Genomic DNA, 27,261 nt, shown 5'->3' on the forward strand with positions numbered 1-27,261 from the left:
AAGTAGATAAATAGGTACCGCTTACCAGCGGGAAGGTAAACGGCGTTTCCGTGTGCGGCTCTGGCTCGCCAGAGCAGCGATGTCACGCTGGCCACGTGACCCGGAAGTGTCCCCGGACAGCGCTGGCCCCCAGCCAATAAATGTGAGATGGGCGCACAAACCCCACAGTCTGTCAAGACTGGCCCGTTCGGGCAGGGGTACCTTTACCTTTACCTTTAGTCTGCACCCACAGGCATCTGAATTTGCATATCTGAAAAGGCATTCCCTTTTTCATTTGCCTACGCCTTCTAATTTGTTGATTCTCTTATATACACCCTGGCTTGTTTGTTTTCTAAAAGGAATTCCCTTCCCAAGAAGTGTGCAAAAGCACACAGTTAGGCAACTGTAAATTTGCTTGTTCGGTTTTCTGGTTTTGTGAAAATCTGAGGGATAGATAGATAGATCTCAAATCTCAGGGGTCAAAAGCCAGGGGAGAATATTTATCTGTTCAGGAGCACACAGGACATAGTAACAAGCACAGCTGAAAACAAAAAAAAAAAAGAAAGCATTGAGGAAGTAGTGATACTGAAAGGAGAGCAGCAGAAAGTGACAATTGATCCACCCACCCCAAAACCCTAAAATAAATTGTTTGCAACCTCAAATACCAACCCCAATTTTCCCCCGTTTATTGGGTTATCCAAATATTGGGTAATCCCAAATATACAGGGGAAAAGAATAGAGACTGGTGTTGTTTGAGGGTAAGGTGTGAACTGCACAAATTATATGGGAACACAAACAGCTGCAAACACACAGTAAACTCCAGGGTGGACAAGCCCAAAGCCGGGTGTTCCTGTTGCTTGAAACAGCAAGAAGGGAAACATTTTTTAAAAGGCAACGCTAGGACCATCTTATAAATCTCCGAAGTGTTGATTTTTTAAACAATATTTTCATGCTGCTTTTTTAAAACAAACAAACACACAAACAAATAAAAACACACACATTAATGTGTAAACTGAGTGGAATCAAACTTATTTAGGACATGAGTGCAAAAGACACAGTCCAGAACTGTATTGATATATCTATCAAATGCTCAACTCCTCATAAAACGGCAGGGAGCCAGGCTGTTTAGGTGGGAGTGTCAATTGCCCCAGTTAGCCTCCTGCTTCACATCTTCCTGGGGCAGCATCATTCTCAGAGTGTTTTGGAATTCAAAGCGATCTTTCAGCTTCTATGGCCGGACCATCCTAGCCCACAGCAAAGGTGGGCAGCCAGATCCACACATATACCATCAGCAGGCAGTGATCTTTCTATGGGAATAGCTTCACGCTAATACACATATCTACCAAATAGTGGCATTCTGTAAGAAAATGGTAAGAATAACTTACTAGCTATAATGAAGCTAGTAATTCTTCCAATTCCAGGAAACTACACTAAAGTTAATATGGCTCAGTCATTAGTACAAAATCAATTTAATCGTCATTCAGAAAGAAAGAAAGAAAGAAAGAAAGGTACAGATAGAAAGAGAGAGAGGGGGGTAGAGAGGTTGAGATAGTCAGGAAGAAAGAGATGGAGAGAGAGAGAGAGAGAGAGAGAAAGAGGTATAGAGAGGTTGAGATAGACAGCAAGAAAGAAAGAAAGAAAGAAAGAAAGAAAGAAAGAAAGAAAGAAAGAGGTACAGATAGAAAGAGAGAGAGAGAGAGAGAGAGAGAGAGGTAGAGAGGTTGAGATAGACAGAAAGAAAGAGGTACAGAGAGAGAGAGAGAGAGAGAGAGAGGTATAGAGAGGTTGAGATAGACAGACAGACAGACAGAAAGAAAGAAAGAGAGGTAAAGATAGATAGATAGAGAGAGAGAGAGAGAGAGAGAGGTTGAGATAGACAGAAAGAGGTAGAGAGAGAGAGAGAGAGAGAGAGAGAGAGAAAGAGGTATAGAGAGGTTGAGGTAGACAGCAAGAAAGAAAGAAAGAAAGAAAGAAAGAAAGAAAGAAAGAAAGAAGGAGAGGTACAGATAGATAGATAGAAAGAGAGAGAGAGAGAGAGAGGTTGAGATAGACAGAAAGAAAGAGGTACAGATAGAGAGAGAGATAAAGAAAGAGGTAGAGATAGAGATAGAGAGCGAGAGATAGGCAGAGATAGAGAGGGAGAAAAGCGAGAGGGGGTGGTGGAAAGAGAGAGAGAGAGAGAAATAGAGAGAGAAATTAGCCCCCCTCCCTGATACGGAGGAGGCCGGCCCCCCTTTCCTTCCTGCCTCTGAGCCACCCCGCTCGGCCTGCCGCCCAGCGCCCCTGTCCCTCTCTCGGCGGCGGCGGCGGCGAGGCCTGCCTTGGGGCGGGCGCAGGGAGGAGCCAGAGGCGGAGCCGCCCCGAAGCCGGCCGGCGACCCGGACAGGCGCGAGAGGCCGGCGACGTCCACGGCCTTCGGATATGGCGGCGGCGGCGGCGACCTGCGCCCCCGTTTGCCGCCGCCTCGTGCTGCTGCTGCTGCGGAGAAGGCGGCGCGGAGGCTCCCCGCGGCTGCCGTCGGCCGGCAAGCGCCTCAGCAGCAGCAGCAGCAGCTCCCTCAGCAGCGGCGGCGGCGTCAGGTGCTGAGGGGAAGAGAAGGGCGTCGTCATGGGAGGCGGTGGCCGTCGTCGGTGGGGCGGGGGGACCCGAGCACCCTCCCCCCCCCCAAGTCCATAAGTGGGGATATTGGCGGCAGGGTTCGCAGGGGCGGCGAGGCTCTCTTCCCTCATCCCAGGGCGCCCTCAGGTGGGCTCGCCTCCTTGGAAGTCACCCGCAGCCGCTGCCCAGATGGCTCGGCCGTGGGTCTTCCTCCCAGGGTTGAGGTCCCTTCAATGCCCCCCCCTCAATAAAATATTTGAGGGAGCCGGTTCTTCCCCCTCCCCCACACCGCGCAAAAAAGTAGATGGGTTTTGCCACCCAAATGGCGTACACATGCCGTGTTGTGTGATTGGTTATGTGGGGCGGAGCTTACCTGATTGGTTATGCGATTGGTTATGTGGGGCGGAGCTTACCTGATTGGTTATGCGATTGGTTATGTGGGGCGGAGCTTACCTGATTGGTTATGCGATTGGTTATGTGGGGCGGAGCTTACCTGATTGGTTATGCGATTGGTTATGTGGGGCGGAGCTTACCTGATTGGTTATGAGATTGGTAATGTGGGGCGGAGCTTACCTGATTGGTTATGTGATTGATGATGTGGGGCGGAGCTTACCGGATAGGTTATGTGATTGATTTTGCGGAGCAGAGATTACATGATTGGTTATGTGACTGATTATGCGGAACAGAGATTACATGATTGGTTATGTGACTGATTATGCGGAACAGAGATTACATGATTGGTTATGTGATTGGTTATGTGGGGCAGAGCTTACCTGATTGGTTATGTGATTGATTAGGTGGGGCGGAGCTTACCTGATTGGTTATGTGGGGGAGAGCTTACATGATTGGTTATGAGATTGGTTATGTGGGGCAGAGATTACCTGATTGGTTATGAGATTGATTATGCGGGGCAGAGCTTACCTGATTGGTTATGTGATTTGTAATGTGGGGCAGAGCTTACTTGATTGGTGTGATTGATTATGTGGGGCAGAGCTTACTTCGGCCTCCCCAATATTTTATTCAAGTTGACACCCCACGTTGGGCAAAAGATTCTTGTGTTGCGGATGTGTGTGTGTAATTTCTATTATTAAATATTTTTTAAATCATGATTTAAATCGTAAATTTGATTTTAGTCAAATCCACCCTGATTTAACCCAAGCCATAATCCCTGGTTCGGTTGTCACCCTTAGTTTGGGACTTGGGTTTGATTTTCCTGTGTGTGAGTGGGGAGAGGCAAATCAGGTGGGCTTGTTCATGTGTAAACGACCATTGAATGCACTCCCAGCTTGCTTTCGGAAAGCTGCTAGATCAGGCTTCCTCGACCTCGGCCCTCCAGATGTTTTTTGGCCTACAACTCCCATGATCCCTAGCTAGCAGGACCAGTGGTCAGGGATGCTGGGAATTGTAGTCTCAAAACATCCGGAGGGCCGAGTTTGAGGAAGCCTGCACTAGATGCTATAGGAGCAACAATTCCCCGAACAATACATGTGTTGCACATGATGCATTTACTGTGCATTTTAATTAATTTGAAGCATGAGGGAGGCAGCTTGAAGAAACATCGCTTTCAGGTGATGTAGTTCCTTTCCGTGAGGTCTTCTCATGGAAACAGTATTGACTTGATTGTCGGTAACTCTTTTAAGGCAAGAAGAGCGTAAGCCATGCATGCAGCCCGCCTAGTTCTGCCCCTGAATTCTGAAAGTAGCATCTCATAGTGGTGTGACACTGTATATTGGCTGTATGCATAACTCCATCCCTCTTCTTGCTTTAAAGGACCACTGACCCTTCAAGGAAAATGAGGATGACCACATGCACAAGCAACATGGGTATGTGTAGTATTTATAGAATATCCAGAGGTCAGAGAGGAGGGAGGGTGAACCAGGCAATCTATTAGTTGTAGTTCCCCATTTAAGAGAAGGGTTAAGGAGCGACGGTTATTGGCATAGCTGTCAACTTACAGATTTGAAAATAAGGGACCAGCAGCCTCGAAAATAAGGGATCAGCAGCCAAAATAAGGGATCAACAATTACTTTGATAAAATACATATTTTGTTGCGTGCAAATGGCTTTAGATACCTATTAGGTCCATAAATTACCATATAGCATATATTCAACACAAAAAACAGCAACAATTTGTTGTTGACAAAGCACAGCTGGACAACAACTTGGATGATGGACTCAAGGGCATCCTGATCAAATTTGCAGATGACACCAAACTGGGAGGGGTGGCTAACACCCCAGAGGACAGGATCACACTTCAAAACGACCTTGACAGATTAGAGAACTGGGCAAAAACAAACAAGATGAATTTTAACAGGGAGAAATGTAAAGTATTGCACTTGGGCAAAAAAAATGAGAGGCACAAATACAAGATGGGTGACACCTGGCTTGAGAGCAGTACATGTGAAAAGGATCTAGGAGTCTTGGTTGACCACAAACTTGACATGAGCCAACAGTGTGACGCAGCAGCTAAAAAAGCCAATGCAATTCTGGGCTGCATCAATAGGAGTATAGCATCTAGATCAAGGGAAGTAATAGTGCCACTGTATTCTGCTCTGGTCAGACCACACCTGGAGTACTGTGTCCAGTTCTGGGCACCACAATTCAAGAAGGACACTGACAAACTGGAACGTGTCCAGAGGAGGGCAACCAAAATGGTCAAAGGCCTGGAAACGATGCCTTATGAGGAACGGCTAAGGGAGCTGGGCATGTTTAGCCTGGAGAAGAGGAGGTTAAGGGGTGATATGATAGCCATGTTCAAATATATAAAAGGATGTCACATAGAGGAGGGAGAAAGGTTGTTTTCTGCTGCTCCAGAGAAGCGGACACAGAGCAATGGATCCAAACTACAAGAAAGAAGATTCCACCTAAACATTAGGAAGAACTTCCTGACAGTGAGAGCTGTTCGACAGTGGAATTTGCTGCCAAGGAGTGTGGTGGAGTCTCCTACTTTGGAGGTCTTTAAGCAGAGGCTTGACAACCATATGTCAGGAGTGCTCTGATGGTGTTCCCTGCTTGGCAGGGGGTTGGACTCGATGGCCCTTGTGGTCTCTTCCAACTCTATGATTCTATGATTCTATGATTCTATAGAAAGGGCCGCATTACCTTCAGTAGCTTATTTAAGGGACATTATCAATAAGGGACAGCAGCAGGACATGGCGCTGGGATAAGGGACTGTCCCGCCAAATAAGAGACGCTTGACAGCTATGGTTATTGGACAAATGCCTATTTGCTGACGAGATGCTTTAATAGCAGTGAGAACTCACTAATGTGGACATTTTATTTATTTTAGATATTTTTTACCAACCTTCTGCCTCGTACCAAAATCACCCAAGGTAACATACATCCTAAAAAGGTTTTAAAAGAAGATAAGTCAGATAAAATTAAAATAAGCAGGAAAAGAACAACAGAAAATGACAACGGAAAGTTATAGGATCTGTTACTTTGAGCTGCTGTCTGTGTGGAGGACTGGAATGTGTGGCTTTTTGTTGGCTGTGAATTTTGGTTTGTGGTATCTTACATATTTTTTGGATATTTTGTATTCTTTCTCAGAAGTTTTAATTTTAATTCCGACTAGCTTTCTCTTTGAATATGGAAGGTGGTAAATTTGGGAAACCACATGAAGGGTTGTGTTTGTTCTTGAGCCCAGGAACCAATGCTAAGAAGACAAGATGATTTATTTTTAAACTCCCTCACAAATTTTGGGAAGTCATTTTGTTGGAGGGAAAAAGCCTAGTCTTTGCCTTTTTCTCTAAGGGCGAAAGCTGTGACAACAAATGATTTAAACAACTCTTCTGTGTGTGTTTTTAGCTTTCTTATGTCATATACTTTTTCCAGTTTACCATAATTAAATAACTTTCTCTTAAACATTCTCCCTACCAGTATCCTGAGCTATTTGTGGAAGTGGCTGTTGTGTTCTCAAGGCATATCTGGGCACCATTGATTACAGGCGTCATGGACATGTTTTTCATCAGTCTCAGTTGGCTGGAGGAAAAAATCCTGCTTTAAATTTGGGTGCCACTGTTGATGTCCAGATTATCACCACACCGGAGGTACTAATGTTACAGAAAACAAGGATCAGCATGTTGTAGTATTTTTTTCTTCCCATTAGTTATTTATTTATTCATACCATACTTTTCAATATATTCCCCCATCACTTTTAAAATCAGTCTTTCCTCCCCATATTTTAAAAGTGGATTTGTCACGGAAACTTCCACTACACTTTTGACTCCCTCCTGCAAAATTGATTTGCTTCCCTACAGAGCCCAGGAGTCATTGGAGCAAACACAAGAGTGTCTTTGCTAATGTTACCCTGGTACCTGCTCTGTCCAAGTGATAACCTGCAAATAGCTAAGGAATTTACCACTCATTCTCCCCATAGCAGCAGGAACCTGGAGGTGAGTAGATGGGGATGTACTGCTAAATCTCTGGCAATAGATCAGTAAAGGCTTTTGGCTCCCAGTCGTTTACAATAGCAATAGCAAAAAGTCTTGATTTGGCTCCAAAGGGATGTGGGTGGCGCTGTGGGTTAAACCACAGAGCCTAGGACTTGCCGATCAGAAGGTCGGCGGTTCGAATCCCCCCGACGGGGTGAGCTCCCGTTGCTCGGTTCCTGCTCCTGCCAACCTAGCAGTTCGAAAGCACGCCCCAAAGTGCAAGTAGATAAATAGGTACCACTCCGGCGGGAAGGTAAACGGCGCTTCCGTGCGCTGCTCTGGTTCACCAGGTGGCTTAGTCATGCTGGCCACATGACCCGGAAGCTGTACGCCAGCTCCCTCGGCCAATAAAGTGAGATGAGCGCCGCAACCCCAGAGTCGGTCACAACTGGACCTAATGGTCAGGGGTCCCTTTACCTTTAACAGGAAAGTGTCTTCCTTTTATTCTTTTTGCTGCGCGTTCCCACTGCCTCTCCCTTTCCCTCCAATATGGCAAATTTAGAAAAGGGATTGTGGGGAACTCAGGGAGAAGCCTAGTTGGGCCTAGTTTTCCATCAAAACAAAGAGTGGTTGAGAGCTAGGCTGCTCTTCAACCTGCGCAGTGCACTGTGGGAAAATCCCTGCATTGCTGATGATAGGAATGCTCTAGAACAGGCATAGGCAAACTCTGGCCCCCCAGAATCGGCCTTCACAGTCACTTAGGGAATCATTGTTAAAACCGTGTTTATGGAAGGCAATCTTACTCGGCTACGAGTGATCGCCAAAGAAGAAGAGTAGTAAGACCATGATCCCCACAGCACCCTGGCCTAGGGACTTGCAGGAGAATTCTGAAGGTTCAGTTTGTATTGTTCTGTGTAGTTAGGCTCATACTTCCAAGATAAAATAGGTCATGAGTGCTTTGGCTAACAGTAGATATGGTTGGAATAAAGTGTTTGGTGCTTACTTAGGTGTCTCTGCATCGTTTGCCCCCACCCTGACATATTGGAAGCTTATCTACTTTGGGGGATGGGGGAGGCTAGAAGCCACCTTTCAACACACAGCCCATTGATTTTGTGCACCCTGTATGCAGGGCCGGATTTAGGTTTGATGAGGCCCTAAGCTAAACCACAGAGCCTAGGACTTGCAGATCAGAAGGTCGGCGGTTCGAATCCCCGCGACGGGGTGAGCTCCCGTTGCTCAGTCTCTGCTCCTGCCAACCTAGCAGTTCGAAAGCATGTCAAAGTGCAAGTAGATAAATAGGTACCACGCCAGAGGGAAGGTAAATGGTGTTTCTGTGCGCTGCTCTGGTTTGCCAGAAGCGGCTTAGTCAGGCTGGCCACATGACCTGGAAGCTGTACACCAGCTCCCTCGGCCAGTAAAGCGAGATGAGCGCCGCAACCCCAGGGTCGGTCACGACTGGACCTAATGGTCAGGGGTCCCTTTACCTTTAAGCTACTGAAGGTAATGGGGCCCTTTATATGTCCATCTGTCCTTTGTCAACAACAAATTGTTGCTGTTTTTTGTGTTGAATATATGAAATCAATCAGCAGGCATAAGACTAAGGGTATCTTAGGCTATGCTGCCTGATCATCAGTCTACAAGCACTCTTTAATATTAGATAACAGGTACAACAGCTTGACCTATGTTCAACTGTGCTGTGCTGCACTGCAGTCTGCAGCTGCGTGCTACATGTTGCCATGCAACTATGCAGAATGTAGGCACCCTATATATAGAAATGAGCAAACCAGTGATATTTTAGGGAGCAGGCTAGCACATGGGGCCCATTACTTACATCATAGGAGCCTACACAACACAAAACGCTGTTGCTGTAGGTAAGTTTTATTTTATTTGTTTTTTATCTTATATTTTGGAAATGTACATCCAGTTTTTTTCCCTTTTAATTTTTTGTGGGGCCCTAAACTATAGCAGTATGTGGACCGAGAGCTCCCAGAAATGCAAGCTGGATTTCGAAGGGGTAGAGGAGCCAGAGACCAAATTGCAAACATGCGCTGGATTATGGAGAAAGCTAGAGAGTTCCAGAAAGACGTCTACTTCTGCTTCATTGACTATGCAAAAGCCTTTGACTGTGTCGACCACAACAAACTATGGCAAGTTCTTAAAGAAATGGGAGTGCCTGATCACCTCATCTGTCTCCTGAGAAATCTCTATATGGGACAAGAAGCTACAGTTAGAACTGGATATGGAACAACTGATTGGTTCAAAATTGGGAAAGGAGTACGACAAGGCTGTATATTGTCTCCCTGCTTATTTAACTTATATGCAGAATTCATCATGCGAAAGGCTGGGCTGGATGAATCCCAAGCCGAAATTAAGATTGTTGGAAGAAATAACAACAACCTCAGATAAGCAGATGACACAACCTTGATGGCAGAAAGTGAGGAGGAATTAAAGAACCTTTTAATGAGGGTGAAAGAGGAGAGCGCAAAATATGGTCTGAAGCTCAACATAAAAAAAAAACGAAGATCATGGCCACTGGGCCCATCACCTCCTGGCAAATAGAAGGGGAAGAAATGGAGGCAGTAAGAGATTTTACTTTGTTGGGCTCCATGATCACTGCAGATGGTGACAGCAGTCACGAAATTAAAAGATGCCTGCTCCTTGGGAGAAAGGCGATGGCAAGCCTAGACAGCATCTTAAAAAGCAGAGACATCACCTTGCCAACAAAGGTCCATATAGTTAAAGCCATGGTTTTCCCAGTAATGATGTATGGAAGTGAGAGCTGGACCATAAAGAAGGCTGATCGCCGAAGAATTGACGCTTTTGAATTATGGTGCTGGAGGAGGCTCTTGAGAGTCCCATGGACTGCAAGAAGATGAAACCTATTCATTCTGAAGGAAATCAGCCCTGAGGGCTCACTGGAAGGACAGATCCTGAAGCTGAGGCTCCAATACTTTGGCCACCTCATGAGAAGAGAAGACTCCCTGGAAAAGACTCTGATGTTGGGAAAGATGGAGGGGACAAGGAGAAGGGGACGACAGAGGATGAGATAGTTGGACAGTGTTCTCGAAGCTAAAAACATGAGTCTGACCAAACTGCGGGAGGCAGCGGAAGACAGGAGTGCCTGGCGTGCTCTGGTCCATGGGGTCACGAAGATTCAGACACGACTAAACAGCAACAAACTATAGTTTGTTTAGCTTATACGTAAATCCAGCACTCAGGCCAAGTCATGTCTTGCACATTGCTCATACCTCAAGAAAGCTGCAAAAATCAAGGCAGTGATGATAGAGACTTTCATCCTGGGAAAAGTTATGGAAAGAGGAAATAAAATTGACTGCATGCTGTTCGTTGAAAGAAAATTATATGGAAATCATGTATCATTGGTATTTAACACCGAGTAAAATTGCTAAAACGTACAAAACAAGTTCTAAACTGTGTTGGAAATGTAGAGAGAAAGAGGGCATATTTTACAGAGCAGGCTAGTAGGCGGGGCCCATTGCTGTATGTGGCAGTTTTTTTCCTTTAAGTTTTTGGGGGGCTCCCAAGAGAGTGGGGCCCTAAGCTATAGCTTGTTTCGCTCATATGTAAATCCAGCACTACCTGTATGGGAGTTATTGTTTTTGGCTATCGAGGAAGGAAGGTTTGTTCAGCCAGTGCAGTTTCCATGCATTGCAAGGTGGGTGGGTGGGGTGGGGGAGGAAATATTTACAATGGTAATACAATAAGGCATGAGATCCCTTCCTTGACTAGCTCTTGGGGGGGGGGGATGTTTGCACCTCTATTTGGAGGAACAGAGTGCAATTTTATGTTGGATGTTAATGTTCAGAGCTTCTGAGGTGAGGATTTCCGTAAGGATTTTTGAGAGCATCAACTTTGGCTATATGCCTTTTTGATCAGTCTTATTGGAACAGGATGCCATGCATAAAGGTTTGTATCATCAAACTCCCTCTGGGATACTGTATAAACCAGCTTTTCCCAACCTTGGGTTTCCAGCTGTTTTTGGACTACAACTCCCATCATCCCTAGCTAGGAAGACCAGTGGTCAGGGATGATGGGAACTGTGGTCCAAAAACTGCCAAAGACCAAAGGCTGGGAGACACTGATATAAACTCTCCTGACGAGGTCAGAGTGATACAGCTTCGTTCCACATTCTGTATTATGAGCTGTGTGTTTCCTTCCTGGGGTTTGTCTGTTGCTGTCGGTGTTGTGCGATTTGCTGCAGAATTTGTGGATTGATTCACTGTGACTGACTGGAAGGAGATGCATGGAAATGTCTGGCTTTCCCTCTGTTTCCATATGGCAGCCATGTTGTGTTTGTGCTTCACCCCCGTAACAGCTCTCGTGTGTTTTGTTATGCCCTACACAGCACTTTAGGGACGTGGGTGGCGCTGTGGGTTAAACCACAGAGCCAATGGCTTGCCGATGAGAAGGTCAGTGGTTCGAATCCCCATGATGGGGTGAGCTCCCGTTGCTCAGACCCTGCTCCTGCCAACCTAGCAGTTCGAAAGCATGAAGTGCAAGTAGATAAATAGGTACCGCTCCAGCAGGAAGGTAAACGGCATTTCCGTGCGCTGCTCTGGTTCGCCAGGAGCGGCTTAGTCATGCTGGCCATATGACCCGGAAGCTGTACGCTGGCTCCCTCGGCCAGTAAAGCGAGATGAGCACTGCAACCCCACAGTCGGCCACGACTGGACCTAATGGTCAGGGGTCCCTTTACCTTTACCTTTACACAGCACTTTCTCAAATTCCCAAACCTATCCACTGATCCAAATGGGTTGCCGATCCCTTTCCTAGGTGCTGTACCCATCTTGTGCTTGTGCCATTTATACGCAGGTTAAGGTGTTATAATGGCAACGTTTATTAATGCAGACTTTAGGATGACATCTTTGCTGAGCGGTAATATGTTGGCCTTAAAACTTTAGTCTTTTAACGATTCGTTTTGTCCTTTGTATTTTATAGTACCGAAGCAACTATTATCTCAGGGAAAAAGCTGGCTGCCCAGGTCTGCGAGGAGATACGGAAGGATGTAGACTCCTGGCTTGCCCTTGGGAACAAGAGGCCTCATCTCACCGTTGTTTTAGTAGGAGACAACCCAGCCAGTCACACGTATGTGAGAAATAAAGTAAAAGCAGCGGCAGCTGTAGGTAAGCCTTTTTAGTCAAACAGTTTTCCGAACAATGGCAGCTTTCTGGACACAATGCACATTTCCTTTCAGAGGCTGCATTCCCCGGGAGGTAATCTCCATGCTGGCAGCGGGCTGAATTTGTGGCATTTATTTTTTTTATTATTATTATTATTATTATTATTATTATTATTATTATACCCTGCCCATCTGACTGGGTTTTCCCAGCCACTCTTGGCGGCTTCCAACTGAATATTAAAAACAATACAGCATCAGTCATTAAAAACTTCCCTAAACAGGGCCGCCTTCAGTTGTCTTTTAAAAGTAAAATAGTTGTTTATTGCCTTGACATCTGCTGGGAGTTCTGTCAGTCTCTCTACTCCCCTTCCCACCCCCACTCCCATCTCTCCATTTTGGCTCCCCGCTGTTCCCCGTTAATTAACAAATTTTGGAACTGATGACTTGCAGAAGGCTCCTCCTACAGGGCCAGACTTTGGTAATATGGCTCCCTGAGCGAGGACGAAATCGGGCAAACCCCCCGCCCTCAAATACCGTATTTTTCGTTCTATAAGACGGACCTTTTCCCCTCCAAAAATTAAGGGGAAATGTGTGCGCGTCTTATGGAGCGATTGCAGGCTCCTTGGCTTCAGTGATAGCAACATGTTCCTGGCTTCAGCGAAAGGAACCTGAAGCCTCCGGAGCGCAGCAGGAACTCCCGCTGCGCTCTGAAGGCTTCGGGTTCCTTTTGCTGAAGCCGGGAGAGCAAGACTCTCCCGGCTTCAGCAGAGAGGGAGAGCTGCGCAGCGCCCCTTCAGCAAAGCGGGAGGAGAAATGGAAGGGGCTCTGTTTCTCCTGCCGCTTCGCTGAAGGGGCGCTGAGCAGAGAGGGGGAGATTTTTTTTCTTCTTGTTCTCCCCCTCCAAAACAAGGTGCATCCTATGGTCAGGTGCGTCCTATAGAGCGAAAAATACGGTATTTCTTATTTGTGTTCCCCCTTGCCCTCCCCTCTCTTTTCCCATCCAGGCTCCCCGCCCTGAGGCTCATTCCCAGGCTGCTGCATCACTCTCTTCTCTCTCTCTCTCTCTCTCTCTCTCTCTCTCTCTCACACACACACACACACACACACACACACACAGATACATTACAGTAGAGTGATCCTGAGAGCTAGAGACGGCTTGTAGCACCCCATGGCTGTGGGTTCCTCACCCACTATCTGTAAGGAAAAATATATTTAAAAAATAAATAAACGAATAATTAAATACTGAGTGTGAATTTATTTTAGTATTCTAATTAAAAATGCTACCGATAGATAGAATTGCACAATCTGAATTTTGTTGCATGTGACTAAGTGTAACTAATGTTTTGCTGATGATATTGTTTGCTTTCTCCTTTTACTTTAGGCATTTGTAGTGAAATAATACTGAGGCCCAAAGATATTTCTCAGGAAGAACTTTTAGATCTGACTGGCAGATTAAACAAGGATCCAAGAGTCAGTGGTATATTAGTCCAGTTACCTCTGCCAGGTAATGTTATTTTATACAATGTCACAAAGTCGGGTGGTTTTGAGGAATAAATGAGAAAAATCAAGTGCACTTAACTTAGTATAAACCTTGCAATGAGAAAAAGGGTTTATAAATAACCAAACTATTCAGTACCTTGACCGTATTGGTAATTATTTTTCCAACATACATGTTTCTGCCCTCAGTAGTAACCTTATTATGAAAGCTGAAAGAGATTATTCTCATAATTTATTTCAAACAACTGCTTCTGGGGGTAATGGCCATATTTTCAATACCATTTTTTATTAATGTGCTTGCAGGCTGGAATGTTGATTTTATTCAGCCGAATCAACCCTGGCGATCAATGGGGTGACAGATGTCGCAGCCAGATCGCCCTCACATCCACCCTGTCACCCCCCCAACTGTATTACCAGGGTTATGAAGGCACCCTAAAGACGTTAAAGCAAAGATTATGGGATAATGCACACAGTGACTTGCGATCTCGATCACACGCAGTCTGTAGTCCGCTGGCATTAGGAGTACAATATGGGCATGTCTTTAAGTTAACATCTTATATTAAAAACCTGACAGTACCAAACTACCGAAGGCTTTTCACCAAAGCCAGACTAAACGTCTTTCCTTCTGCAGTGTTGGATGGCAGGTTGAGAGGAGTTCCCTACCAGGACAGACTTTGCTCGTGTGCTCAAGACATCGATTCCATAAAACACATTTTGTTGCACTGTGCAAAATATGAGCAAGCCAGGGCTGAACTGATACTACCCTTGCTGGTACCTTACCCGGGAAAATCAGAGGCTCACTATGTCAGGTTCCTATTGGAAGACCGGACAAACGCTAGAACATTAGAAGTGGCAAAGTTTTTATTGGTGGTTGCAAGAACCAATGATCCCCGTATTCTGAACAAAATGCTTGTTTAACCTGGAGGTAGGCTTTATGAATTGTGTATTGTTTTGTAACGATTTGTTGGGTCTCTGGACCGTAATAAAGATTGATGATGATGATGATGATGATGATGATGATGATTTTATTCACCTGCTTGCAGTTTCTACCCTAGAACTATTCGGTGAGGGAAGATTATACATTTCATAAATAAATGAGAATGAAAGATTGACCACATGGTGGCAGTGTAACATAAACTGAAGCAGGCTCAGCACTGTGTGTTGACTCTTTGTGCCATAAACAAACTTAAAACTTGTGTGGTGAATGCAGGTTAGGCTGTGCTCTTATGTACTGCAGAGAGCAAAGGCAAAGCTATGAATTCTTGTGCATGGAGGTAGCTCTAAAGACAAGCTTTAAAGCCTCAGCAGTATTGCTCAGAGCATCAGTTGCCAACTTGATGTTTGCAAGGGCAGTCGACGTGTGACCTGTGTATCTGACATAATTGAACCTGACTACTCCAAAGGTTGGGACGCGGGTGGCGCTGTGGGTTAAAACACAGAGCCTAGGACTTGCCAATCAGAAGGTCGGCGGTTCGAATCCCTGCGACAGGGTGAGCTCCCGTTGCTCGGTCCCTGCTCCTGCCAACCTACCAGTTCAAAAGCATGTCAAAGTGCAAGTATATAAATAGATACCGCTCCGGTGCGAAGGTAAATGGCGTTTCCGTGCGCTGCTCTGGTTCGCCAGAAGGGGCTTAGTCATGCTGGCCACATGACCCGGAAGCTGTATGCCGGTTCCCTCAGCCAGTAAAGCGAGATGAGCGCCGCAACCCCAGAGTCGGCCACGACTGGATCTAATGGTCAGGGGTCCCTTTACCTTACTCCAAAGGCAGTAAAAGATGTCTTGAGGAAAAACTATTTGTATGTTGCACTGTTGACAGATTTGTCTGTGGAAATGATCAGATTTAACTCCAAACTCATGATTTCCAAGATCATAGCCAGAATGCACATATGGCTCTTGTCACTGGATTGTGGACCTAGAATTGTAATAAAAGGGTGCCCCTTTTCCATCACCAAGTTCTTTGGCTTGGTGAATTTTGAAACCAAAAATAAGAAGGCAGGCCAAACCTCAGCAGTCTTTTTGGGCAGCCGAAAAACATTCATTGTTCTCCCATTCAACCAAGTAGGAGCCCAAATTGCCACAGTCCAGGTTATTGACCAGAAGCTCTGCATGAAACGTCCACCAGAGCGTCTTCATCCTCTAAAGGCAGCACAAACAGTCTGATAGGTTTTGCTTTTGTGGATGGCCTGTGGGAGGAGATCATCCGTCCAGATCAGGTTGACAGTAATGCTAAAGATATGTGCTGGTGATCTCCAGAAACCCACAGGACAGATTGTGGACATCAAAAATCTAGGAGTACAGTGGTACCTTGGTTGTTGAACTTTTTTTTTTTTAAGAAAAGTTTTTATTGTTAAAATAATTCAGCATTAATACACACATATTGTGAATATACAAACATACATTTCATACAATCCTTAAAAATGTTCAAACATACCTACACTCAATCCCACAGATAATTCCTTTTCCCATCACCATCCACCACCCCTCACCCCACCTTTGTGTTAGACTTCCAGTCTACTCAATTGCAATTTCTTTCCACATCTATTACCTTCTTTCACACACCTTTAACCTAATTTCATGCTTCTTTTTTTATTAGAATAAACAAGTTCCGTTTTAAATATTAAATAAGATGGATAACAATGTGTAATAGAAAAAGAAGCTTGGGTGTCGAACTTAATCCATTCCGGGAGTCCATTCGACTACTGAAACCTTTCAAAAACCAAGGCACGGCTTCCAGTTGGCTGCAGGAGCTTCCTGCACTCAACTGGAAGTTGTGTCGGACGTTCGGCTTCCAAAAAACGTTCGCAAACCAGAACAGTTACTTCCAAGTTTGCAGCGTTCGGGAGTCAATTTGTTCAGGAGCCAAGCTGTTCAACTACCAAGGTACCACTGTAGTGGTAAATAGATCCTAGAAACATCCTCATGCTCAACACTGTTTGTTCTCCACTGAACATAAAGCCCATCAGACAAGTTCCAGATAACAAAAAGGACATGAAATCGTATTTTCCAGGTCACATTGATGAAAGAACTGTGTGTAACACTGTTGCCCCTGAAAAGGATGTGGATGGTTTTCATATTTTCAATATAGGACAACTGTGTCTTGACCAACCTTCCGTTATACCTGCCACTGCTGCTGCTGTCTGGGAAATAATAAAAAGAACAGGTAAGAGAAATGAGGTATTTCAGAGAAATATGGGGTATCAAGTTATACGATCTTACGGTGCTTAAATCCTAAATGAAATTGTTGTTTAGTCGTTTAGTCGTGTCCAACTCTTTGTGACCCCATGGACCAGAGCAGGCCAGCACTCCTGTCTTCCACTGCCTCCCGCAGTTTGGTCAGGCTCATGCTGGTAGCTTCGAGAACACTGGCCAACCATCTCGTCCTCTGTCATCCCCTTCTCCCTGTGCCCTCCATCTTTCCCAACATCAGGGTCTTTTCCAGGGAGTCTTCTCTTCTCATGAGGTGGCCAAAGTATTGGAGCCACAACTTCAGGATCTGTCCTTCCAGTGAGCACTCAGGGCTGATTTCCTTAAGAATGGATACGTTTGATCTTATTGCAGTCCATGGGACTCTCAAGAGTCTCCTCCAGCACCATAATTCAAAAGCATCAATTCTTTGGCGATCAGCCTTCTTTATGCTCCAGCTCTTACTTCCATACATCACTACTGGGAAAACCATAGCTTTAACTATACGGACCTTTGTTGGCAAGGTGATGTCTCTGCTTTTTAAAAATAAAATAGGAGATGCTATAAAATTTGGATTTGCACTGCGGTTTGTTGCATTGGATATGCTTAGCCCATCTTTTTGTTTTAAGGAGTGCGCCAGAATATTTTTTTTAAATATTTGGCAAATTGGGAGAAGCTGCCTGGTACAAGGTGCAGAGAAACCACAGTTGTCTCTCTTTTTTGATCCCTGTTGCTTTCAGGCAACCAGTGTGGTATAGCGGTTAGAGTGGTAGGCTGGAAATGAGGAAATGGGGGTTCAAATGGGAGACTGGATTAGTCACCATTTTTCAGCTTAAACTACCTGGCAGAGTTCTTATGAGGATAAAATGGCAAGAGAACCATGTGCATCACCTTGAGGTCATTGGAGGAAAGACAGGACATAAATGTAATAATTTCTCAAATAGGTTGCGTTTGTATTTATTTTTTTTAGATGTGTGATACGGTTACTCTGGCTGGACCAGTCAAAATCTGGGCAGCTGAGTTGTGCACTGATTTTTTGGGTTGTTTTTAGCAGCAGCCCCCAAGGCAGTGCATTACTTTAACCCAGTCCAGAACTTAATTCTTACCAGAGTGTAAATCAAGAGTAGGTACCTCATCTAATAATTATTATTATTATTATTATTATTATTATTATTTATACCCAGCCACTCTGGGCGGCTTCCAACAGAACACTAAAATACAATAACCTATTAAACATTAAAAGCTTCCCTAAACAGGGCTGTCTTCAGATGTCTTCTAAAAGTTTGGTGGTAATTTTTCTCTTTGACATCTGGTGGGAGGTCATTCCACTACTGAGAAGGCCCTCTGCCTGGACCTCAGCGAGGGAACTGCCAGAAGGCCCTTGGCACTGGACCTCAGTGTCCGGGCAGAACGATGAGGGCGGAGACGCTCCTTCTATATAGAGCTACATAAATATGTAAGCTCTGGTTTAAAGTCTGGTGTCGCTATAAGATGTGGTATTTCAAGATGAAATTATCTAGCAAGCTATTACCTCCGAAAGGCATACAGGTTTGCTGTATTGTAGTACCTTGGATCCCGAACGCCTTGGTACTTGGACGTTTTGGCTCCCAAAAGTGAGTGTTCCAGCTTGCGAACATTCTTTGGAACCTGAACGTCCGACGGGGCTTCTGCAGTTTCTGATTGGCTGCAAGAGCTTCCTGCAGCCAATCAGAAGCCACGCTTTGGTTTCCGAACGTTTTGGAAGTCAGACGGACTTCTGGAACGGATTCCGTTCGACTTCCAAAGTACAGCTGTAATGTCAGTCACATAATGGTTGATTCAGCAAAGAAGGAGCACTTAACTATGGTACCCTACCACAGTTTCTATACTAGAAAAAGAACAAATGTTTCCAAAAGTGACGTATGATAGCTAGATCTGGTTTTACTGGTGCAGGCTTTGTTCTATCTCAATGACTGTCCCTCGCCACATTAACCAAACTGGGCTCTGCATGTGGCATTCAAGGAGGTACAGAGAGTGGCAACAAGAGAACTTTTTAGTGGTAGCTCCCAGATTATGGAATGCTCTCCCCAGAGAGGTATTTCTGATGACATCGCTATCTACTTTTAGGTGCCAGGCAAAAAATGTTCTTTTTACCCAGACCTTCTTTACCCAAGCCCTTAATTTGGAGGGTTTCAGATATTTGTGCCCTCTTTCAACTGGTGGAGTGCGTTAGACCTGCCTTTTATATGTATGGATTTCTTAAAGGTTTTATTCTGTTTTGACACTATGCTGGTTTTAATCTTCATACTATTTTGTTAGACGATTTGGGTTATGTATTGTAAAGAAAAGCCACTAATCACAATTCAAAATAATCTAACATTTCCAATCTGTACGATCGAAGGCCTTTCATTCCATAGGAATGAGTCACTCTCTTCGATATTATTTTTCTCGTTCTTGAAGGAATACAAACATTTGGAAGAAACGTCGTCGTCGTCGGGAGATCAAAGAATGTTGGAATGCCTATTTCGATGCTTTTACATACCGACGGAGGACATGAAAGGCCCGGAGGTATGTTGAATAACATTCTGTTTTGTTGAAACCCTCAGCACAGAGAAAAGGGAATGTGCAAAGGAAGAAAAAATAGTTCGTAAGCATCTAAATGCATAACAGGATTTAGAATGTCTGATTTTCAAAATAATGTTTTAGATCCTTAGCTTTTAGAAACATAACCCATTTTGCTATTTGTATACACTTACTTGCCCATATAGTATGATGAATGCCAGCTGTTCTTAACAGAATCTGCTGGACATTTGGCACTGAGTACAGTGGTGCCCCGCAAGACGAATGCCTCGCAAGACGGAAAACTCGCTAGACGAAAGAGTTTTCCGTTTTGGAGGTGCTTCGCAAAACGAATCTCCTATGGGCTTGCTTCGCAAGACGACAATGTCTTGCGAGTTCCTGCTGGTTTTTCCCCCCTTCCCCCCCTTTTTCTAAGCCGCTAAGCCGCTTATCAGCTGATCCGATCAGCAGATAAGCCGCCAAAAGCCGCTAATAGCGCTAAGCGCGCTAAGCCGCTTATCAGCTGATCCGATCAGCAGATAAGCCGCTAAAAGCCGCTAATAGCGCTAATCCGCTAATCCTTCAATGGGCTTGCTTCGCGAGACGAAAAAAACCGCTAGACGAAGAGAATCACAGAACGGATTCTTTTCGTCTTGCGAGGCACCACTGTAATTTTGACCTTCCAAACTGTGATCATTCGGACTACTCTAGAGTTTGAGTTTCAGATAAGATGAGGATATTTTCGGACGTCAGTGTTTCTTTTTAATGTCTGTAGGGAAAAAGAAGACCACGGTTACAAAGTTCTCATGCACACGCCCCATTTATTTCAATGGGCCTCACACAGAATAATTTTCCAGTGGATTGTGCCAAAAGTGCGTTCTAGAATGAAAACCTTGTGTGATAAGACATTTGTATTGTTTTCGAGGCTTCTAGAAAGAGAATTTATTTTACAGGGCCTGATACCGTACTGCCAAAATAATGGCAAACTAAAGAAAGTGCTGCAAACAGTTTGCTAACACTACGACGATCATTTTAATCACAACTGCATTGCAGTTTTGTAAATGATCAGTAATTGGGACTAATATATATGTATTTCAGGTGATGCTACAGTTACAATTGCTCACAGATATACACCCAAAGATCAGCTGAAGATCCATACGCAGCTTGCTGATATTGTAATAGTTGCTGCAGGTAATGTAACACTGTCAATGTTTTACAATACAATAAAATTCAAATATACACACACATCCCGCTTTACAAACGTTCATCATGGAAAAATTCTCATGTCCAAAAATGAGGAATTTGTACCCAAACCTTGCTACACACACGGCAGATTCAGATATCTGCCGAGGAATGCAAGGAGCGATTGAACAAATAAGAGAGCATTTCTTCTAGGTGTTCCCAAGGGTTTGTTTGGTCTTTTTGCTTTTGGGTGAGGGTGTGGTAGGGAATGTCAGGAGCTCGTCCTACACTCGAGTAGGACCCTGGCAGAGACACATGCCCGACTGGCATGTTCTCACCCTCCTGATCTTTCGTTCGGGAGCTTCAAAAGCTTTCTTCAGCTGAACATCACAACGACCGATGTCAACAGACACCGGCACACTTAGGGATCCGCAGAGTATTTGCAGTTTGTATAACAGACCTCAGCAACACAGCATTTTGGCTAATCTACTTTAAAGGTAAAGAGTAAAGGGACCCCTGACCATTAGGTCCAGTCGTGACCGACTGTGGGGTTGCGGCGCTCATCTTGCTTTATTGGCCGAGGAAGCCGGCGTACAGCTTCCAAACCATGCGGTCAATATGACTAAGCCGCTTCTGGCGAACCAGAGCAGCGCACGGAAACGCCGTTTGCCTTCCTGCCAGAGCGGTACCTATTTATCTACTTGCACTTGGACGTGCTTTTGAACTGCTAGGTGGGCAGGAGCAGGGACCAAGCAACGGGATCTCACCCCGTCGTGGGGAATCAAACAGCCGACCCTCTGATCGGCAAGTCCTAGGCTCTGTGGTTTAACCCACAGCGCCACCCGCGTCCCTCTTTATTTAGGCATCTACTTTATTTACTTTATTTACATATAAATACACACGGAGCACTGCAACATGGCTCCCTCTCTAGCATCAGACAGCAAAGAGAGAAAGAACAAAGGACAATAGTCCCACTTCACGGAACACAGTAACACAAACATCATGTCTCCGTCACTTCCCACACTGTGGAGTCAAAACATACGCCGTCATGTGATAGACAACAATCCCATGACTGCAATCACAGAGCAGGAATTCTAACAGGGAACACATTAGAGAATTTCCCATAGGAATCAGTTACAATCATTGACTCGTATGCGAACCCTTGCCTAGTTAACAATTTCCAAGGAACGCATTATGTTTGGTAAGTCGGGCATGCTTGTCATAAGTCTGAAAGTCACTATTATATTGTATCTGTGACCACAAATTTAGTATGTTTCATGCTTGTGTCGCAGTAAAGTGAAAATTACATACAATATGGATTTTATGGGGGCAAGCTATGGCGCAGGCTCACTTTCGCACTGAAGAGTTCACATTTTCACTAGCAGCTATTTATGCAAAGCAGCCCAGCATTTACTTAACTTGCCTAGAATTTGGCAAGAGCTTGGGAAAATGGCGTTTTAGGAATAAAAAAAATTCAGTCAGAGTGTCTAGCATTTACAAGAATAGTACAGAATTAATAAATAGGGAGATGGAAAACTTTGGTCCTGGGTTCTACCGTCCTTATATCCAAATTACAGCCAGGTTTACAGTTGCGGTATTGGAATTGTAAAAATGTTGTATTTATTATGCAATAGGTTTAAGTTATATAAGCAAGAGGTTTTATTTTGAAATCCTTGGGGGTGAGGAGGAGCTGATAGCTCATGGTAGCCCAAAATGTCTGTGGAAAAAAATCAACCTCAAACTTAGAAATGCCTTAATTGCCTAATTACACCTGACTATTTGCAGAATTCTTGGTACGCCAATATAATTATAGGCCTGTTTAATTCTACAAATACCAACATTTTCTGAGTATTATTTTCCCCCTCTTCTGACATTGTCACTGCTTTGCCCTTCCTCCAGAGGTCTGTAATTCTTCTTTGTAACTTGCCCTTGAAGGTTGTAGTGGCAGTGCTGGCCTTCTTTGCTATTCTGCTAGTCTATAAGGTTCAAGGGACCTTATGGTTTCTAAATATTTGTTTCAAGCCATGCACAATGTTATAAACACACCACTACATACCCTCCCAACATTTCTCTGATGACAATAGTGATGTCCTGAAATATACTCGGAGTCGAGAGTGGATTTCATGCTCTTTATTCAGCTCATAGTGGTGAGGAGGAATGAAAGTTTCCCCACAATATCTGCTTTATATACAGTGGTACCTCGCAAGACGAATGCCTCGCAAGACGAAAAACGCGCAAGACGAAAGAGTTTTCCGTTTTTTGAGTCGTTCCGCAAGACAAATTTCCCTATGGGCTTCCCAACCGTTGTGAGGTGCAGCCCATCGCTTGCCAGAAGTCCAGCTTCAAGAAACTGCAGTCCGTGATCTAAGAATCCAAACCGTTCCTGTTTACACCATTTGCGAAGCCAGCTGTTCAAGACGTTTCGTCTTGCGAGTTCTTGCGAGTTTGTTTCCTTTTTCTTAAAGCCGCTAAGCCGTTAATAGCCGCTAAGCCGCTAATAGCCGTGCTTCGCAAGACGAAAAAACCACAAGACGAAGAGACTCGCGGAACGGATTAATTTCGTCTTGCGAGGCACCACTGTACATTATTTACACAATGGGCTGCACGTGATTGGCTAATTCCGGAATTCTCCTGTAGGCCAATCAGGTTGTGGATTCACTTCCATCTGGAGCTGGATTGGGTGGCTCCTGCAGACCAATCATACTGCTGCATTGTTCTAGGACCAATCAGACTGCTGCATTCTGAATCCTATTGTTCTAGGACCAATCAGACTGCTGCATTTTGGAACCTATTCAACTCAGTACATAACATGCCCTATTCAAATAATAATAATAATAATAATAATAATAATAATAATAATAATTTTATTTATACACCACTCACCTGACTGAGTTGCCCCAGCCACTTTGGGCAGCTTCCAACATATATAAAAACATAATAAAGCGTTAAACATTTAAAAAACTTCCCTATACAGGGCTGCCTTCAGATGTCTTCTAAAGCAGGGGTCAGCAAACTTTTTCAGCAGGGGGCCGGTCCACTGTCCCTCAGACCTTGTGGGGGGCCGGACTATATTTTGAAGGGGGGAAAATGAACGAATTCCTATGCCCCACAAATAACCCATAGATGCATTTTAAATAAAAGCACACATTCTACTCATTGTGGCAGGCCCCACAAATCACCCAGAGATGTATTTTAAATAAAAGGACACCTTCTACTCATGTAAAAACACAATGATTCCCAGACCGTCCGTGGGCCGGATTTAGAAAGCGATTGGGCCGGATCCGGCCCCCGGACCTTAGTTTGCCTACCCATGTTCTAAAGGCTGTATAGTTACTCGTCTCCTTGGCTCGCATAACCATACCATCTATCATTTCTCCGATGAAACTATGGACATAATGACTGAGGTATTAGTATCCCTCATCAAATATAAAGTGCTTAAAAGCTTAAGTATTCACATTTCTCCCCCCCCACCCCTCAGGATCTGTGAATCCTAATTGGATTGGTGGTTTCAGGTGTCCCAAAGCTGATTACTTCTGATATGGTTAAAGAAGGGGCAGCAGTGATCGATGTCGGGATCAACCATATCCACGATCCTCTCACAGGAAACACCAACTTAGTGGGGGATGTGGACTTTGAAGGTAAGCAAAATGGCAGTGGTGGTGTTTTTTTTTGGGGGGGGAGTAGGAATTTGTTCCAGTTACAACTGCTCTTGATGCAGGGAGTTTAAATAACACATTATTTTTCCTTTGGCCAAAAGAGAAATATTAAGAGCCATACTGAAAGTTAACCCACATATTTAGGGGAATTGGACACCCTAGAGAATCTGAAGGGTGCTTTACCCAGCTATTTCCTTGTGTAACTTTTGAGAAAGTTCATCTCATGGGGCTTATCAGTACTTCCATTTTCTCTTGTAATTTTCTTTTATGTTAAGCATTTTAATAGTGTTGCGTGTGTGCATATATTCATAGGATTTAAACATTAACCAACAGTGTTCTGCTAATATAGTTCTTTCACACACACACAAAAACCCCTAGTACCTAATGTAAAATGTGTCCCAGGTTTGTTCAAAGAACTATGTATTTTCTCCTTACTTGGCTCTTTCTAACTAAAGGGAGATGAGTATTCTGGGCTAATATATCCTATTTGGCCTGAACTTCTCCACTTAAAAAAAAGCCCCAAGAATGAGGGTTTCCAAAGCAGAGGATCCAGTTTGTCAAGGATGGATTTTGTTGCTTTTAGAAGCTGAAAAAACATTGAAAGCACTGAAGGCATTGCAAAATGATGATACTGTTCCACCAAGTTTAGCTGTATTTAGAGAATTAAAACACACCACCTAAAATAGATGGTTTGATGTATTTGTGGGCAACCTTCCCCAAACCTGATATGGAATGGACCTGTCAGGGAACTGCCATCAGCTCAGAGGCGGGAGGTGGAAGGGCAGTTGAGTTACAGGGAGCCGCCAAAGATCTTGAGAAGCAGTTTTTCCCTGGGGAGGAGCGAAGCCACGCCTCCAGTGGGGAAGGGATGCAGGGCTCAGAGGATGCAGGGGAGAGGCGCAGCGCCAAACCTGAGCAAAGCAAGGGGGGGAGGCAGGTGCCCCTTTGCCCACGCCCTCTCTGCGCAGTAGGCTCACGCGCAGAGAGGGGAGGCGTAGGATGGGGGTCAAAAAACTGCTCTGCTGGGGAAAGTTTAAGGACCGCCCACTCCCAGATTCTGCTAGCGACTGAGCAGACATGGAATTGAGTCGGTCTGCATTGCGAACGTTTTGGACAAATAATAAAGCCTTGAAAAGACCAGTCTTGCCTGTTTGCTCTCGATCAACCACGCCGGCAATCATAACAGGACCCTTCTAAAATGGCCTCACATTGACACTTTTTTGCTCTATAAGACTCACTTTTTCCCTCCTAAAAAGTAAGGGGAAATGTCTGTGCATCTTATAGAGTGAATGCAGGCTGCGCAGCTATCCCAGAAGCCAGAACAGCAAGAGGGATTTCTGCTTTCACTGCGCAGCAATCCCTCTTGCTGTTGTGACTTCTGAGATTCAGAATCCCCCCCCCCTTGTTTTCCTCCTCCAAAAACTAGATGCGTCTTGTGGTCTGGTGCGTCTTATAGAGCGAAAAATGCGGTACACTATCAGCTCAGACCTGTTCCAGTCTCCAGGTCTTGTATTCCCATAAATTTCAATGAAAACATGATAGTTGCTTGAGAAAAAACAAACCTTTACCTCTTCCCACCTCCTTGTGAGGTACCCCCCCTCCCACCGAGAACAGGAGTTATGCTTTCAAGATTTATGAGCATCCCTCAATTTCTTCTGAAATAAACATGGTTTTTACCTTTAGGACTGAAGTAAAGAACTCAGCACTAATAAATTCTTGCTCTCAGTGTAGAGATTGGGGTGGTGGAGACTGATTTGGCCAAGGCCTCATAATGAATCTGTAACAAAGGAAGACTTCAACCCATCTTCGGAGTTGATTCGCAGATATCAACTGTGATTAAGCTTATGAAATAATAAATTCGATGAACAGACTCTAAAATCCTGGGATTGGGGGGAAAAACACCATTTTGAAATGTATTGCCTATTGGCCTCTGTATTAATAATTTGACCGGCAAACAGAAATGTTGTTCTTCACACTGTTGTTTGTGGGTTGCTTTGTTTGATGACCAGCATATTAACTTAAGTTTTATTGCATTTTCTATTGTTCCCCACCCCACCCCCCAGAGGTAAAGAAGAAAGCTGGTTTCATCACGCCTGTCCCAGGAGGTGTAGGACCAATGACAGTTGCTATGCTTTTGAAGAATACATTAATTGCGGCCAAGAAGCTTATTTATTAAGATCTATGAATTCAAGCCATTCTCTTTATTGATACATATACATTTATTTTTCTTACAAATATATTTATTTCTAAATTGTATTTATTCATGTCAGAATACGGACAATGGGTTTCTTTGCATACTTACAAAAATGTTTATTACTTCTGCTACTGAATATGCACCTCCTGTCTTCATGTATGGATGTGTGTGATTTCTCTACGTTATTCCAGCCTAACCACCTGGTCCAAGTTTGAGGTGTGCGGTTTTTGCAAAACACCCCTCGCCAATGCGAGTCTCTCTTGCAACAGAAAAGGAGATCTGGGCCTGAGCTTTAGCTGCATGCCACACTCTAGCCAAGGATAAGAAAGGGCTCATACTTTGAACTACATTATGCATAAGGGAGGAAACTCCCAGAACCCGGTATGCTCGATAGAAATAAATCAGGAATTTGAAAAGCCAGGTATCGATAACTGAACATGTATGAAAACACTAAAAACAAAGTGAATTGTGTGTGGTTTTTGAAAGCATGCTTAGTATTTGCTATTGCTGTAATCCCAAGTCAGAGGTGAAAAAGTCATTCCAAAGGGAGTTAATACACTTCATTGCAGTCTGCTTCTATGTCTAGTTTTGCCCTCGCGTCCCCAAAACACAGTATCAGTATCATTCCTATTTAGATTAATAGATGTGCGCTGACCAATTTCATTCTCATTGAAGAAGCATCATTTCCGTCAAGAAGGGACAGGAGAACATTACTTGATTCTGTATTGGAGAATTCAAAATATTTTTAAAATGACTGCATTAACTGCATCATCAACTTTAAAAAAAATCCTTCTGAATTGTATTTCCATTCCCGTGAACTGTAATATTAAAACAATACCCATGATTGCTGAAACTAAACCATACGGATGAAGGACCTGGTTATTATTTTTTCATTGACTCATTATAGAAGCTGGTGCAAGACCA

General features: G+C 44.3%; 1 protein-coding gene and 1 long non-coding RNA gene across 7 annotated transcripts; one reads left to right on the plus strand and one right to left on the minus strand.

Annotated features, from left to right (window-relative positions):
- Positions 1 to 979: 979 nt before the first annotated feature.
- On the minus strand, positions 980 to 4,355 carry LOC309516397. The gene is made up of 2 exons (XR_014212878.1): positions 2,951 to 4,355; positions 980 to 1,336 (listed from the first exon to the last, which is right to left on the minus strand). It is a non-coding gene; the product is annotated as an uncharacterized lncRNA (long non-coding RNA).
- LOC309516279 (bifunctional methylenetetrahydrofolate dehydrogenase/cyclohydrolase 2, mitochondrial-like) lies at positions 2,353 to 27,195 on the plus strand. 6 transcript variants are annotated; one of them, XR_014212807.1, is made up of 10 exons: positions 2,353 to 2,558; positions 4,348 to 4,400; positions 5,866 to 5,908; positions 11,906 to 12,090; positions 13,468 to 13,590; positions 16,592 to 16,744; positions 19,207 to 19,314; positions 20,404 to 20,496; positions 23,966 to 24,125; positions 26,207 to 27,195. XR_014212807.1 is itself a non-coding variant. In XM_082195054.1 (10 exons), the coding sequence occupies exons 1-10, from the start codon at positions 2,401 to 2,403 to the stop codon at positions 26,317 to 26,319; spliced, it is 1,155 nt and encodes a 384-aa protein (XP_082051180.1). In that variant the 5' UTR covers positions 2,386 to 2,400; the 3' UTR covers positions 26,320 to 27,195. The 6 variants fall into 6 exon arrangements, 5 of the variants coding, with proteins under 5 accessions (XP_082051180.1, XP_082051181.1, XP_082051183.1 ...); XM_082195054.1 differs by having other exon boundaries at positions 2,386 to 2,558; positions 24,000 to 24,125; XM_082195057.1 differs by lacking the exon at positions 2,353 to 2,558 and adding an exon at positions 2,733 to 2,795 and having other exon boundaries at positions 24,000 to 24,125.
- The last annotated feature ends 66 nt before the right edge of the window (positions 27,196 to 27,261 follow it).

Source organism: Podarcis vaucheri (assembly GCF_965113315.1).
Source record: "Podarcis vaucheri genome assembly, chromosome: 13".
In the NCBI taxonomy this organism is placed as follows: Eukaryota; Metazoa; Chordata; class Lepidosauria; order Squamata; family Lacertidae; genus Podarcis; species Podarcis vaucheri.

Coding starts and splice junctions, on each gene's coding strand:
- LOC309516279 (XM_082195054.1), top strand. CDS start 2,401: ATGGCGGCGGCGGCGGCGACCTGCGCCCCCGTTTGCCGCCGCCTCGTG. Junction 13,591..16,591: donor AGTCCAGTTACCTCTGCCAG/GTAATGTTATTT, acceptor CGTATTTTCCAG/GTCACATTGATGAAAGAACT. Junction 20,497..23,999: donor TATTGTAATAGTTGCTGCAG/GTAATGTAACAC, acceptor TGGTGGTTTCAG/GTGTCCCAAAGCTGATTACT.